The sequence below is a fragment of the Mobula birostris genome, chromosome X, assembly GCF_030028105.1.
Source record: "Mobula birostris isolate sMobBir1 chromosome X, sMobBir1.hap1, whole genome shotgun sequence".
In the NCBI taxonomy this organism is placed as follows: domain Eukaryota; kingdom Metazoa; phylum Chordata; class Chondrichthyes; order Myliobatiformes; family Myliobatidae; genus Mobula; species Mobula birostris.
The window spans coordinates 33982850-33999673 of NC_092402.1; the positions used below are offsets into that span (position 1 = coordinate 33982850).

At 38.8% G+C, this 16824-nt stretch overlaps 1 protein-coding gene across 3 annotated transcripts in view; it reads right to left on the reverse strand.

The window, feature by feature from the left end:
* ppp1r9ba (protein phosphatase 1, regulatory subunit 9Ba) overlaps window positions 1-13854 on the reverse strand; it is a 252030-nt gene extending 238176 nt beyond the window's left edge. For 2 of the 3 annotated variants that reach the window (XM_072249437.1, XM_072249435.1), the window contains exons 1-2: window positions 13753-13854; window positions 4921-6590 (exon numbers count right to left, since the gene is read on the reverse strand). In XM_072249437.1, the coding sequence (XP_072105538.1) occupies window positions 4921-6450 (1530 nt within the window). In that variant the 5' untranslated portion in view covers window positions 6451-6590; window positions 13753-13854. Of the gene's footprint in view, window positions 1-4920; window positions 6591-13469; window positions 13560-13752 lie in introns of those variants that run through there. The other variant, XM_072249436.1, reaches the window with a different exon arrangement.
* Between the last annotated feature and the right edge of the window lie 2970 nt (window positions 13855-16824).

Consider the following 16824-nt stretch of genomic DNA (forward strand, 5'->3'; position numbering starts at 1 on the left):
GTCTTCAAATGTCCCGGCCCCAAAGATTGGAAATCCTTCTTCAAGCACACTGCATCTCCCCTCGTCTTTATCCTACATCGCTGATGTGCTTAAGTCCTTTCTAATAGTTTCCTTCAATTATTTTTGTCACTTTTGTTCAACAACATGCTTGTGACATATTCCTGCATTACTTGTGCTCTATATGAGATTTTTTCATTATATTCTTGAAAAATCACAGAATATTCTTGTGCATTCATCATGGGTGTACTGTAAAAAATAATCACTAGTTAAGACATGCAAAGTCACTATATGAATAGAGTGCATCTTTAATTATCAGGCTATTCCAGGGAAAATAGCCTTGATGTTTTAAATACAAAGTTTGTTGGGGCAGTTTTTTAAAGTTCTAAATAAAGCAGAAAAGAACAAATTACTGAGCATAAGTAACCTCACCAATCAAGTACAAATATTACTAGCCTAATGAGCAAGTGCAACAATCACCAGGTTAGATTACCACATTCAAATGACAGATGAAGTTTAGTTGGGAGACTGGTAGAAAATTACAGGTTAGATTTTAGTTCTAGAAGCTGCATTTAAATGTCATCAAAGCAAGTATGTAAATCAGTGTCAACTTAGTACAAAACGCTTGTGTGCTACCAATTATTTGTTCAACAAAAACATCACATACAAAAACAGATTTTCAGCTAGCCAAGGCTGGAGCTATTCAATAAATTCTATTTTCTGTTCTTTCCCCATAACATCATATGTTATTTTTCCCTTCAACCATTTCCATGAATGCTTCAAACAGTGTATGTTTATACACACAACTGAGGCCTATCCAGTGAGTTAGTAAAAATTCAGCATCACTGCCTTAATCTTGTTTTTGAATGTATTTATTTTTCAGGATGTGGTTTTGGTAGAAACGCCTGCATTCATTACTTGTCACAAGTTGCCTTTGAGAAGGTGATGGTGAGTCACTTTGTTGAACTGCTGTAGTCCTCCTGATGCTTCTGGGATTTACTCAAAACCATGTTGAAAGACTAGCAATGTATTGCCATGTAAGGATGGTATATGAATTGCAGAGGAACTTGGGGGTAGTGATGTTCTCATGCATCTGGTATCCTTGTCTTTCTTGGGAGATGCTGTTGGTCTAGCCCAGGAGAATAGCCGTAGTGCATTTTGCAGCTGATACATGGTGGATGCGCTAAACCTCAGTGAACCAGTCTTGTACATAGTGAAGTCTTTGGAGTATCAAAAGGCAAGTCACCAGCTGCAAAATACCGAGCTTCCGATTTGAGCCATGACATCTATATAAGCAATCCAGCTAAATTTCTTGCCAATAGTGGCCCACAAAATGTTGACAATGGGGGAAATGGCAATGGCAGTAACCAATTTCCCTCAGGATCAATAAAGTATGACTATGACTATTGAACGTTGAGAATACATGTTCAGACTCTTGTCTTGTAGAGTGCTGTCATTGGCTGGCACTTCTTCAGTGCCATACCCGAATATGGTCAAGGTATACCTGCACACAGGAATGGTCTGCTTTATCTTCTGAAGAGTTGCAAATGGAATCAAGTGATGCACACATCAGTGAACCTCACCATTTCCGACTTTATGATTGATGGAAGGTCAGTAATAATGGGGCTGAGTTTGGTTGAGCCAGAGGAATTCCTATTGTGATATCTCAGAGCTGGAATAATCGATACCTAACTATCACAAACATCTTCCTTTGTTAGAGTATGACTCTGTTCACCGGAATTCTTCAACTTCAATGCCCATTGACTTCAGTATTTCCAAGACTCTTTGGTACCCCATTTGGTCAAATACAACCTTGAAGTCTGTTCTTTCACTAAAAGAGCTTAATCTCAATTATTTAGTGTTTTTAAAAGTTTTCTTAACCTGACCTCTCACCTTCAAAGACATGTGTCCACACAACCCCTGCTCCTATAAGCCCTTTGGTATTCCTACCTCCGAACTCTAGTGACACAGATTCAATCCTGACTTGCAGTGTTGGTTGCATGGAGATTGCAGATGGATTGTATAGGATTCCCTTTGGTGTTCCAGTTTCCTCACATACCATTCTTGTTAGTAGGATAATTGGCCACTGTGCAGCTGAGCTGTTGGAGAGCCAAGGTGGAGTTGATGAGCATGTGAGAATAAATAATTACTGGGAAATGAGTGTGGCGTGGGACTAGCAGAATTGGTCTGTGCTCCATCATAGACTCAGTAGGCTGAATGATCTCCTGAATCATATGGGAGAAATGTAAGGGATGTTACATTGATTTGTATTGTCAGCAGCTAGAGATTTGTGGCCAATCCAGGAGAAATGAAATAGCAGACAGACTATTCAAACACTCACCAGTAATCACACTGCTACAAAAAAAAAAGGCTGATTACATATGTAGCAAGCATGGCACAAGCAGGCAAAACTTCCAGATATTGATGGGGGGGGGGGGAGGAGGGAACAAGTACATGGAACAATGGAGCAGCATCCTGTGGAGGAAGAAGGCCAATGGACAACTTAGTGGGACCCCAGTTACCCTCTCATCCAGGTCACCTGGTCAACAGCTGATGAGCTAAAATGGGGATACACAGCAAGTAAATGAGGAAAGAGACAGACCATCCAACATCTTATGGTCTTCCACATTTGACAGACAATAAAGTGGTCTTCATAATTTTAAATTTCCATCTATTTCACCCCTCCTTAAGACTGTGACAAGGGGAGATGAGTCAGATGGATTTCCCAGTCTCTCTCAGCACTTTACAATTAGAATGAAAGGATATTTTATTACATCCTTCTGCTGCGCCCCGAGCTTGGTTGAGATTACACACCAAGGAAAAAGAGACAATATGAATTAGAAAGCCAAATGGCCTCATCTCATGCTAAACCATCCTGTAATCCTATGTACTACAGTGACTCATCTGCAGACTTCAAAATTATACATTGGATACCTAAATGCAGGCCAATCATAACATACAGGGTGATGTGTATGGCACTGTACATCTCCATCCGAACTGTACAATGCTTAACAACGTGTACACTCCTGCTACTACTGGCCTCTTTAATTCCATGAATTTTACTTTTTCTAACAGGTCTTGTGGTATTATGCTAATTGCCTTTTCAAAACAAAACACACACATCAACATAAATATAAATCAAAATATTAAAGACTTAAGAAAATCTTGCAACCAACTGCCCACAGAAAGCAGAAATAGCTAGTAATTATTTTTGTGCTGTAAATTAATTAACATAGTTTACAATGAATTTACTAAAAATGAAAAAGGCTTTATTCACAAGTCCACCACATCCTGTCTACATACATAAATGACCGCACTTCAAAAGTATTTCACTCCTCAGGGTACAGTTTATTGTATAAGTATTATTAGAAATTATATTTACACTTCATGACAAAGAAATACACAATTCATTACCTATTTACCGGTTTCACTGAAAGCATCACAGAAAAAGCATTACTTTTTAAAGGTTTGGGATCATGTTGCACAATTAGACAATACAAGGAGTGATCCTGTGGGCAAGTTCCAGTTAAGATGGAAGAGACAAAGTCTGGGATTATTTAAGAATAAATGGATGTTGTGATGAGAATGCAGGGGGGTTGGGGAAGGAGACTGCCCATTTTTCCCCCAAAATGGATAAGCCTGGATAACTTGGGCTTTTTTCCCCCAATCATATCCACTGTTAGATCATCTAAGTAAGAGTACAGCTACAGGAGATAGATCACTTTCCACGAACTTTAAAATTGGTATTCCAACTAATTAAACAATATCTGAAAGTAACCACTTTCTTTGTTCAGTAAATGTCCTGGTTAAAACCTACTAGTGGAAAATGTCTTCAAATTTAAGTCCATTTCCTCCTGCATTAGAAATGGTTACACAGGAAGTCTTATTAATGCCCCTTCCTGTTATACGTAGGAACTTCTGTGGTGACCAGTTCAGAATGATAAGAATAGTGAAACCAATAAACTTTATAGGTTCAATGTGCAATGTTCTCAGTACTAAACAAGTCAGAAAGTGGCTTGTACACAAAAATGCCCTGCTAAACCAGTGATATGTACAAAATAAAAAGCACATTTTTTTTTTTAAATTCTGCAACTCTGGAAGATTTTTATTTCTAACTAACAGCTAATGAAAGAAAATCTAACTCCAGGCTTCGTTCACCATTAAATACCCAACAACAGATAACAGCGTCCCTACAGATAATCTTAATCAGCAATACATAAACATCATGGAGTAACAATATACTCTTGAAACAAAGAGTACATGTATAAAGATATAGATTACTCTATGGATGAAAAATATTTTATCTCAATATTTCACTTGCCTTCTTCAAAACACAGTACTGATTTAATAATCAGTTAAGTATAATAAATACCAGTTCCAATTTGCATAAACAGCTAAACTGATCCCGCCCACCTACAGAAACACCAATGAATGCAGGTACTAATTTCCATGGTGACAGGATACCTAGAGTTAACAGCATGTTAGAATTACTTGTAAAATGTCATTCTCCTACTGAGAGTTACGATTCAGGCTGCAGGATCATTCAAAATCTCAGCCAATCAGTTAGTTGGATAATAAAAATAATTAAAGTGAATTCTGTAAAGTTCATATTATTAGAACTCAAGTTGTCCATAAAGTAAGCAACATGAGAAAAGTTGTTTTCCAATAGATATGACTAAATCCACAAATCATTTATTGTTTTTTAATTCTTAAATAATTATCAATACCAGAGAAAATAGTATACTAGTCGTAGAGCGTCTAGTGATATTTCTCTTCATTCTCTTATCTTCCACTTAATACTTAGGGATACATTAATGATAACAACTATAGCAGTTGTAAATTTGTAAATCTCCTTCATTTATGTTATTTCATGGCATGATTCTATTTACAAGCCCTGGCTAAATTTTCATTTATTGGACTTACTTTAATTGATGCTGTACTGAAGCGAATCTTCCTGTGTGGAACAGGCTCCTCTTCGTCAGATAGCCCAGTGATTTCTGAGTAGCCACTTTCAGGTTCAAATGCATCATCCTCATCATCATCCAGACAACTTCCTTCTGATTCATCACCTACCCCACTAAAGGCGCTAATATCCACCATGTCAGCCTCCGAGAAGTCTTCACCTTTTTTGCAATGGTCATCTCGATCAATGTCATTTTTGGCTTGTTCTCCATCCTCAAAGGAACCAGCTTTCGACGACAAAGACTCCTCCGCCTGATGTGTAATCCCCTCTGCAGACTCCAATGATGGAGGCTGCAAATTATCCAAGCATTCCTTCGGAAGATTTCTATTTTCTGAATTAACATCCAGGCCTGGTGCTGTGGCGTCAACCAACTGAGGCTCACAAGTCTCTGAAACAGCTTCTACTGGCTGTAAGCCTCTGCCAGTTTCAAGATCCTTAGGGGCAAGTTCTGAATCTTTTTCATCGTCTGTAGATTTAGATTCCTTCTCCAACTCTGCAGTGTCTTTCACATCCACAGGTCTAATTTTCCTCACCTCTTCATTTTTTTGTGACATTTGTGTGGACGCCACAGGCCTTGTTTCTTTCAGACTGTCCCCTTGTTTCACCAGCGATGCCAGCTTCTGGGCTAGATTACTGCTGGATGGAGATCCAATCAACAACTTATCCGTCTGTAGTTCCTCACTTTCTTTTCTGAGTTGGCTAGGGCCTGCAAGATCAAGGGAGAAGTCACCATCGCTGTTAGTCCCACTGTCTGTTTTAAGTGTATCCTGTTGGCTTTTAAGAACTACTTTTGATTTTTTTGGGAATGGTTTTGTGTTGAGTGAGGAGGTGCCATGCCTGATCACCTTGTCTAGGACACCAGCCTTTTTCTGATGTGCGCCACTCTCAAAAACTGCACTGAGCTGGCTCACTGTGGGTGAGATAGCTTCGGTCTCCAGGCTGTCTAGGGACTCGGTACTTCCATTGAATCGAACCACCACATCCAGCTTGCTGTCCTTGAGACCAGCCCTCTCCTTTTTCAGCAAGATTCTGTTGGAAAGGTTCTTCTCCTGGATGTTCTTTTCAAACATCTTTCTGGTCTCCTGAAGCTTGGAGAAAGGTCTCTCGCTCTTGGTGTCAAAACGGCTCACTCTCTCTGAGACACTGGTGCCAAGTTTCAATAGGGCACTGTGGTCCACGTTTTCATTGAGGCTGCTGGCTCTGGGCAGAGACAGGCGCACAGATCTCTCCTTGCCTTTGGCTGGGATGCCAGTCGCCTCGTTAGGGGTGGTACCCATCTTCTGCAGGAACATGTTTTTAATCCTGTGCACGTTAGAGCCGTACTTCTTGCCCCGGCTCTGCTTCTTGCCCTCGGCATCCTCGTCCGGCTTTTCTTCCCCGTTGCTCGTCTGACTGGGGTTTTGCAGAGCCTGGATCTCTGCCTCATAGGCATTGCGATGGGGAGAGGGACTCCGCAAGCTGGCTGGTGAGGATGCTTCAGTCTTCATCATGTTTAATTCAGCACTCTCCTTATCCAGATCTGCATAGTTTCCGAAAGCACATTAAGAAAAAAAAAATACACTCTACAGCACAAGACTCAAGGTTTCATTCTGTCGAGCTCAAGAAGGCGGCTTATCCTGTAGCTCTCCATCTGAAGAAAGGAAAATAAAGACTAAAATAAATCTCAGCAGTAAATCAGCAAATACACATCAAAGAATGCACGCCGTGTGGTGGATTGCAAACATGTAATCTGTTTGATTGCATCAGTTTGAGCACCAAATCCTGATCGCTTGATCTTTCTGCATTATCAACCAACAGTGGATCAACCGGGCTCTCCCTGGGTCCTAGGCTCCACTACATGAAGTTAGAACACTGTTTAGCAATTTCAGGGCATCTATTGGCAATGCAGTCTCAGCCAATCAGTTAAGGGGGGGCGGGGCTGTGTAGCAGACAATGTCATTTTACTCAGTAAATTTGTTCAGAAAATGGAGTCTGTTTAAAAGTAAATGGAAATAGAATTTAAGTCTAAATGCACAGGTACTGCAGAAATTGACAAATATAAATTAGGTGCATAAAATAATTCCCAGGCATTTACTGCAGTGTGGGCACCAGGCTTGACAGAAAGAAGATTAATCCAATCTGCACTCTAGCTGTGGATAGCATTCAAATTCTATGCAGCTACATGCCCATAGTGTTTGAATGTGTCATTTCTTTTTGTTGATTTGAGCAGATATGTTTACCTCAAACCCACTTTTTAAAAACATCTAAGCATCAAAATTTCAGCTTCTTAAATATGACCTTGGATTTTATATCTTAAGTTTACTAAAATGTATCTAAATTCATGCAAAAGCCAAACTCTGAGCTGCATTAAAACTTTGGCAAGCAAATTCAACATCTTAGAAAAAGGAATAAAAACAATGAGAGATTCTGGAACAAAAACAGAAATGACCTAGTATTTGTGATTTAATGACATTTTCAAATATTACATTGTATTCTGTACCCCTGTAGAAACCGCCTTTATTAGTTTAAAAGTTTATAGACAGTACACTGTATTAACCTGCTTGTCAGCACAGAGAACAATGCAAAATTTATACATTTGTATTATCTTAATTATTAATAATGGCACTCTAACTTACAAATATCTAAAATACACTGCTAAATACAATCTAAGAAGCAAAATATTGACCAGAGTACTCATACTTCCTCATTAATGGACACTTTGTCTACAAATGGGATTTTATACAATGTGGAACTCTAATCAACAATAATAATGGAAAAATAAATCTTTCAATTATGACTTTTTGAAAAGGAGGAAGTTTCTTATTTAGAACATGATAGTGGTATTTATATTTAAATAGAAGGTATGTTAAAGAATTCTGAACCATACAGTTATTCTAATTGTACTTCCCTGAAGCAGATTCCTAACCTAAAGATGAACTTTCATAACTTTTCTGAAGTAGCAATGAGCTATCTAAATTTTCTATAAAGTCCTAAACAACAAAAAAAGAGATGGCACAATAGTGTAGCAGATACTGGAACATTTTACATTGTCAGTGACCAGGGTTCAATTCCACCGTTGTCTGTACATTCCCCGTGAGCACATGGGATTCCTCTGGGTGCTCCAGTTTCCTCCCACATTCCAAAGACTTAGGTTAGTAGGTTTTGGCTCCGGAAGTGTGGTGACACTTGCAGGCTGCTCCCAGCACATCCACAAACTGAGTTGGTCATTGACACAAATGACATATCTCACTATATGCTTCATTGTTGAAGTGACAAATAAAGTTACTCTTTAAAATACAGAGGCAAAGCTAAGCTACTTAATCCTTTTCCTGCTCTAGTTTATAGAAACTAGATAGAAAATTGGTTGGCAGACAGGAAACAAAGAGTAGGGATTAACGGGTCCTTTTCAGAATGGCAGGCAGTGACTAGTGGGGTACCGCAAGGCTCGGTGCTGGGACCCCAGCTATTTACAATATACATTCATGATTTAGATGAACGGATTAAAAGTAACATTAGCAAATTTGCAGATGACACAAAAATGGGTGGCAGTGTGAAATGTAAGGAGGATGTTATGAGAATGCAGGGTGACTTGGACAGGTTGGGTGAGTGGGCAGATGCATGGCAGATGCAGTTTTATGTGGATAAATGTGAGGTTATCCACTTTGGTGGCAAGAACAGGAAGGCAGATTACTATCTGAATGGTGTCAAGTTAGGAAAAGGGGAAGTACAACGAGATCTGGGTGTCCTTGTTCATCAGTCACTGAAAGTAAGCATGCAGGTACAGCAGGCAGTGAAGAAAGCTAATGGCATGTTGGCCTTCATAACAAGGGGAGTTGAGTATAGGAGCAAAGAGGTCCTTCTGCAGTTGTATAGGGCCCTGGTGAGACCCCACCTGGAGTGTTGTGTGCAGTTTTGGTCTCCAAATTTGAGGAAGGATAATCTTGCTATTGAGGGTGTGCAGCGCAGGTTCACAAGGTTAATTCCCGGGATGGCGGGACCGTCAAATGTTGAAAGATTGGAGCAACTGTGCTTGTATACACTGGAATTTAGAAGGATGAGAGAGGATCTGATTGAAACATATAAGATTATTCAGGGATTGGACACGGTAGAGGCAGGAAACATGTTGCCGATGTTGTGGGAGTCCAGAACCAGAGGCCACAGTTTAAGAATAAGGGGTAGGCCATTTAAAACGGAGTTGAGGAAAAACTTTTTCACCCAGAGAGTTGTGGATCTGTGGAATGCTCTGCCTCAGAAGGCAGTGGAGGCCAATTCTCTGGATGCTTTCAAGAAAGAGTTAGATAGAGCTCTTAAAGATAGCGGAGTCAAGGGAAATGGGGAGAAGGCAGGAACCGGCTACTGATTGTGGATGATCAGCCATGATCACAGTGGATGGCGGTGCTGGCTCGAAAGGCTGAATGGCCTACTCCTGCACCTATTGTCTACTATTTATCAAGATCATGGCTGAACTACTTTGGCTATACTTTCCTGCCCCATCCATGATCTCCCAATACTCCTCTGACATCCATAAATCTCTATATTGAAATCTTTCCATGATACAGAATTCCAATAGTTCACCACATGCTACATTTCTCCTCATCTCAGTTCTAAATGTTCTACCCCTTATTCTGAGACTGAAACTTCTGGTCAGCAACTCCTTAACAGAGGAAACACCCCCCCCCCACCATAATAACCCATGAACCATGTAAGAATTTTGTAAGTTTCAATTAGATCACCCCATTCTACTAAATTCCAGAAAATACAGCCCTAGTCTACTTAATCCCTTCTCAAAAACCAAGCTGCCCCTCCAGTAACCAATCTGGTGAACCTTTGTTGTATTTCCTCTATGACAAAAACATCCCTTTTTAGTAAAGTAACCAAAGTGGTTAATCATGTTCCAGGTGTGGTCTCACCATGCCCCTAAATAAGTGCAATGAAAGGCCTTTACTCCAGTAGTTACATCCTCTGATAATAAAGGTCAATATTCTATTTGCCTTCTCAATTGCTCATTTCACCTGCATACTCGTTTTCAGTGTGGATGTATGATTTATGAATGTCTCCCTAGATGTATCCCTATAGATTAGAAGCATTAAGTATAAGTACCTTTTGAATATCAACATTTCACACTCTTTCACCATTTAAAACTACTCTGCTTTTTTCTATTTTGTATACTGGAGCAGATGACATCACATATTTCCACATTACATTCAATTACCTTGTTCTCACCCACTCATAGCTTCCTGCAGCATCTTTCTATCCTCCCTGCTCACAATCTTACACTCCATGTTATCAACAAGACACATATATAACATTTGACCCCCTCAGCCAAATTGTTGATATAGACTGAATAGCTGGAACTTAACATCCGCTAATCACAGCCTGTCAGCCTGAGAAAAGCAGATTTATTTCTGTAAGTGGTCTCTGCTATTAACCAGTTCTCGAACCATGCCAGTTATTATTTCCCGTTCCACGTTAACCTTGCTTACCAATCTCACACTTCAATATATGGAAATCCTTCTGAAAAAGTCACATTTACTCCCACTGTATACTTTCTCTCTATTAACTACATCCATTGGTATCCCCTTATCTAATCTTCTAGTCACATCCTCAAAGAACTCCAGCATGTTAATCAAACAGGATTCCCTTTTCTTAAATCCTCACTGATTCCGCTCAATCCCATTATTCTAAGTGATCTGTTATTACATATTTCAGCACTTTCACCACTATATCAGCACAAGTCTACCAGGTCAGTAGCTCTCCACTTTCCTTCTCTCTTTTGTTAAATAGTGGGGTTACATTTGTTACCCTCCAATTCACATGGACCATTCCACAATGTATCGAGTTTTGAAAGATGATAACCAATGCACCTACTATCTCTACAGCCATTTCTTTCAGAAGTTTGGGATGTAGGTCACTGGGTCCCTGGGGTTTATCAGGTTTTAATCTCATTAACTTCTTATGTATTTTTCTCCTTGAATACTAATTTCCTTCTATTCCTTACTCTTGCCAGACATTTCATTCTCCTGTATTTTCTATCAGATTTTTTGTATCTAATTTCACGGACAAATGCAAAGTATTTATTTAATTTTTCTGCCATTTTCTTATTTCTCGTGTCTCTGTAATGGACCCGTATTTTCTCTCACTGGTCTTTTCCTTTTTATGTACAATAGAAGTTATTGTAGTCTTTCATTATCTCATGTTCTGGGAATTCTTTTAAAGGTGAACAGAAAGTTGCTAAGACAAGGAATGCTAGAGATCAGTTGTAGAGACACACAGAGTGAAGAGAAAATTGAAGATCAGAAATGTATCTCAAAGTGCAATAAATTTTAACAAACTTGAAATTCCACAAAAGTCATACGCGGTGCCTAGTAACCATGTTCCCTTTCTTGGTTTTTGTTTCCAATCCTAGATGTCCTCCAAGTTATTTTCATAATACATTTGTATGTCTACATTTAGCATGGAAATTATTTATGCAACCTTGTCATGATTGAGTCACTTTGATAGCACAATGGTATTTCATTTGAATATCACCTAGCTTCTTAACCTGTTCCACAGGGATAATCCAGCTAGTTCTCTTGTCAAATTAGCATAGCCATTACCATTTACAATAAAATATAAAATCTAGTATGTGAAAATAAGAGCAAAAAATGCCACTTTGAAAATGATACTGATTTATATCCAAGGACTAAATAAATTAGTCATAACTCTGACTACAGAAATTATCTTTCAATAAAATTTCAGATGACTTTAAAAAGAAAACAATTGCTGCTTCTGGTTAGAGATTGTATATTACTTAAATGACTTGGAATTATCAAACAGATTAAATGCCCTTTAATACAAACTGACAATATAAATGGTCATTTAATACTGAAACTCCAAACAGATAATGTTAGAAACACTTAATAGGTCAGGTAGGATCTGTGGAAAAATAAACAGAGTAAATAATTCAGGTAAAAAAACACTTCATTAGAACTTGGAAAGTGAGAAAACAAGTTAGTTATCTAACTAGACGTCTAACTGAGAAAATAAACTTGTTTTTATGCTTTTCAGTTCTCATTAAAGGCTGTTAACATGATACATTAACTCTTGTTTCTCCTTCCATAAGTACTGCCTGATCTGCAGAGTGTTCCTGCATTTTCTATTAGTTTTTCAGCATTTTAGTGTCTCTAGTGTTCCCATTTTCAGTCTGGAACTGGATAGGCATACACTCTAAATAATCACTCAGAATCCATATTATAATCAGACCAGTGCTCAACTAATACCACTCCATCCTTATTGTATAAAGAAGGACATTTACAATAAAATGCTGGAGAAACACACTTAGAATGCAATCCTATTTATTTTTGTTGCAATATAGTGTTTCCTCTGAATGAATTAAAAATTTAGAAAAGGTTAATGCAAATTGAACCTCCTAATCTTGAAACTCCTATGATTGATAAATGTCATTAAAATCCATTTAAATTACTCGAGCTACTTTGTATCTTAGCTGTATCTTCATGAAAAAATGTTACAGGATCAGATGCCAATACACTTCACTCTTTCTACATTTCAAGTTTACTGGCCTTCACAAACATTTCCTACTAATTGTTCAATTGTTGCAGGAGACTAACTTTGATAGTTAAAGAGTATGTCCAGCTAAATGCAACTATCAATCATACCACATATTAAACTTAATGAATGCTAATTCCTTACCACCTCCTTTCTCAACAGGCAGCATTGGGTACATTGTATCTGATATTAAAAATTATATGTTCACCACAAAGTATCCATTAAAATAATTAAAAGTGAATGAAATGTTAAGCTAGGGCCAACAAGTAGAAAATACTGTACTTTCTTTTGTAGAGCTATAAGGGAATGAGTGGTTTATTGCAAAAAAACCATTGGCATCACACCTTCAATGACCAAAAGTTACAGCTCCCACAATCCAGTGATAACACTCTTTTCAGCGGCCCCTTGGTGACATAGTGCCAAATATAAAAGACCAAGAATGTAACTAGTTTTTGTATATTGGTGTTTTTTTTTTAAATTTCGACGACAGAGAAATGTTCAATCCTTTTCTAAATGGTTGGTTTGCTGAGTCAAGTTACTTCTCCTGAATATTTGATTCAGGAGTACATTATTGGATTTCGGTCGAATTATGAAGAAAAACTTCCATTTATATAGCCCTTTTCATGTGTTCAGGATACACCAAAGTCCAACTTTTAAAGTGTAGTCACCATTGCAGTGTAGTTAAACATGAATACGCTCATAAATGTAATGTGTTAGGGGCTTTCATGTTCTGGCTCTCTCCTGGATCCCAATGCTTCAACCTATGGGGTCTTCTACATAGATATAAATTGTATATACACACTCTAGAAGCATTGCCGCCTTCAATTGGAAATGAATATGCATTATAGTAAGAAATTAATATAGATAACTATGAAAGTTTAAAAGACATTAATGTATATCGAGCTACAATTTAAATATGCATATTCATTTAAGGCATCAATACATCCAACGTACATGCATTTTACATTAATTCCGGTATACATACATAAATGTCTGCACCGCACTGTTGCAAATGAAACCCTGTAGTCAGCGGCATTGAGATCCAGAAGAGAGCCACTACACAAAAGGCCTGACTCCGCTGCGTTTCCTACGTGTTATTTCCCATTTCCCTAATAGCTGTCATTTCAGCCCAAAACGTCGGATCCGGTAAGCGTTACAAACAGGAAACGTTTACATATTAGATTAGGTTTCCCTTTTTTTTATATAAAAAAAAGAAAGCTTTGGTGTCGGTCTCATTCTGCAAATGCTCTGCTATTTCTGTGACTTACATAATCGTCCGTTTGCAGTTCTCCTCTCGGTTTTTGCAGTGCTGTTTCCGCGATGTGCCGCAGTACTGGGCTTTACCAGCCACACATGTCATACTGCCTTTAACCATCACAGCCACGCTGCAGGCGGAGCTTGTAAACAATACCCGAAAGTGACGTTGGTAGCGTCTTTGTGTGTTTTCTATTGCAAATTCCACTTATTTATTTTTAAGCGGAAGCACTAAATATGTGCTTAATTTTAATTAGCTCAATTCAAATATTATTAAGTGGTGCTGTCAAAAGAGCGGTATCTTGCTTTTATTGTGACAAGGTCGTGTCGTTTGCTTCAGAACCCCTGGCTGGTCCAGGAAAATAACATTTTCCTTCGGCCAGGTAATGCTTTGTATGTCGGTTCCATCATTCAGCTGGAATGAATACAAAGATGTCACAGTGAAAAGGCTGTTCTATAAGCAATAATTTAATATTATAAACATTTCAATATCTAAAAGCCACTTCCGTTTTTGTGTCTTCCTCATTCCTTCCAACCTCCTGTATTGATTCACTTTGAACAGAAATTTATACCACATCTTAATGACCTGATCTAAACCGCTTGCAAAAATCAACCTACTTTCTACCCAGTGCCTCCCAGTTCATTTTTTTGGAAGTAGAGCACATTAGAAAGATTTGACCTATGATTGGATGTACGCTCTCCAAGCGCTCTTTTTCAGCCAATGGAAGGCTAGGATTTTTGAGATTGGCATTTTCTCATCATGGTGACCAGGTCAAACTCTGCTGCATTTTTTGAACATAAAAATAATCAAATGAAATGCAATTTGGTCAAATCATTTGTTGTAATAGTTTATTAAATTGAATACAAATATGGTGTTGATCTGATTATATAATTGTTTTCCTAAATGTATGTTGGGAGATGCAAATTATACAGGTAGTTGGTAATATTATTAAAATAAACCATTAAAGGTGAATTCCTTCATAAGTATCGCATGTTGCTCCAACAGTTTGAAATTTTGAGGATTAGTATCAAACTCCCTTTCATTCTTGATTACTCTAAAATATTGAAGAAGTCAATGCAATTATTTTCCTTTCCCTGTCTTAGGGATGCAGCGTTCCGAAGTTCCATAGAAATCTGGTGGAGAAATCACTTACAAATTGATTTCTGTTCTATGAAAATAACTTCAGGTGGTTACAAGATGTAAATATACTGTGCACCAGACTTTATTCATGTATTGCTGTAAAGTATTATCACCCATATAATAACCAGAGCATGAGCCTTGTAGTATACTACCCATGTTTTCATACAGAATTTCATGTCATTTCTTTCTATTTTACATTTTCTAGTGCAAAGTAAGAGTAAATGAATGTTGTTTTCTACAAGTGCTGTAGCTGAACACCGTGATAACGACAATACATAACGACAGTCCTAACTTTAGAGCAGAGGGCCTCTTAACAGTGTGCTGCTTGGTTTAATACGATGATCTCAGAAAAGCGCTACAAAAAGGCCAAAGCTGAATATAGCTGAACTGAGGGGACCCAATCAGACAGAAGATCCAGATTGGGGATACTTCAAACAGAATGAGGAGATTGGTGAGATTATATTTTTGAACATCATACCACCAGCCACAAGGCATTTATCATTCTGTTTGCAGGGCTATAAGATGGATCCTCTGCTTGCACAAACGACATCAGTACCCTGTAAATGAGTTTAACCGCATGAGTTTCCCATGTCTTCAAGTGCTCAATGTTAGCTGGAATACTGAGAGGCTTGATGTATCAGTCCACCAAACTGGAAAAATGTGCCTACATGGAGCTTTTGTTTTGATTCCTTAAAGAGAACCCATATTTATACAATATATTTATTGGCATTATAAATGAAGAATCTCTGTCTTTGTTCTAGGGAGGAAGGGGGTCTGGCAGCCACTGTAGACCTGGCAATTAACAGAATCAATGGAACAGAATCTATAGTCATATCCACATCTCAGTGTCTCCAACCAATATTTTTAACTTCTTTTAAGTTTTGAATTTTTTTCTCATCTGTCTCAAAATCTCTACCTATTTGAAACATTGGGCTCTCTTCCAGGGAGGGTGGGACGTGAACAAAAGAGACCTGAACCAGAAGGGGACAAATAACCTAGCGGGAAGGTTTGCTAGTATGGCACAGTGGGGTTTAAATGAGAGTTGGAGGGGGATAGGAACCAGAGTTCCAAAATAATAAGTGGAGAGGTTGTGGCTACACATCCTGTTAAGACTTCAGTCAGAGTCAGGAATCAAAAGGTTGAGCATGGTGCGACTAATGTCCTGAGCTGGGTACCTCTCGATGCAAGAAATATTGTAGGAAAGGCAGATGAGCTCAGGGCGTAGATCAACACCTGTAATTGTAGTATTGTAGCCATTAGTGAGACTTGGTTGCAGGAGGGGCATGTCTGGGAATGAAGGGGTTAAAATATGTGGAGCGTTTGGCAGCTTTGGGCCTGTACTCACTGGAATTTTATTTTTGTGCGCATGCGCCGGTCGTGCATGCAGCCTGTTACAGTTGCTCCGTAGTTTCTTACTTTTTAACTTTTTAACTTAGTTATTTGCTGTATTTTTTTCTCACGGTAACACATTGAAGCTGCACCCCCTCTAACATGCTGGTGGAGAGAGTTTTACTTGTTTTTTTAGCGCTAGAATTAGTTACATTCGGGCACGTCTCATTAGCGTGGCAGCAGGATGGCCGCATTGTGTATTCCAGGGACCAACTGATTGCGCTCATGCCCGCCGGCTTAGCGAACAGAGCAGCGGACATACCGGCTGAAATCTGGAGGAAAACACACAGAGGATGCAGAGAGGGATCAAAAAGGCGAGGGAAGAGGACCGGGTCGACACAACAGAGGCTTTTGGAGAAGAGAAGTTATAAGTCGTGTCTCCCCTCTCTTATCATGGGAAATGTGAGATCACTGGGGAATAAAATGGACGAACTAACTGCACTTCTCAGGAGTCAGAGAACATTTCAGGAGAGTAGTGTCATGTGCTTCACTGAGACGTGGCTGCACGAGGACATACCCGATCAAAGTGTTTCCATAGAGGGCTTCCAGACCATTC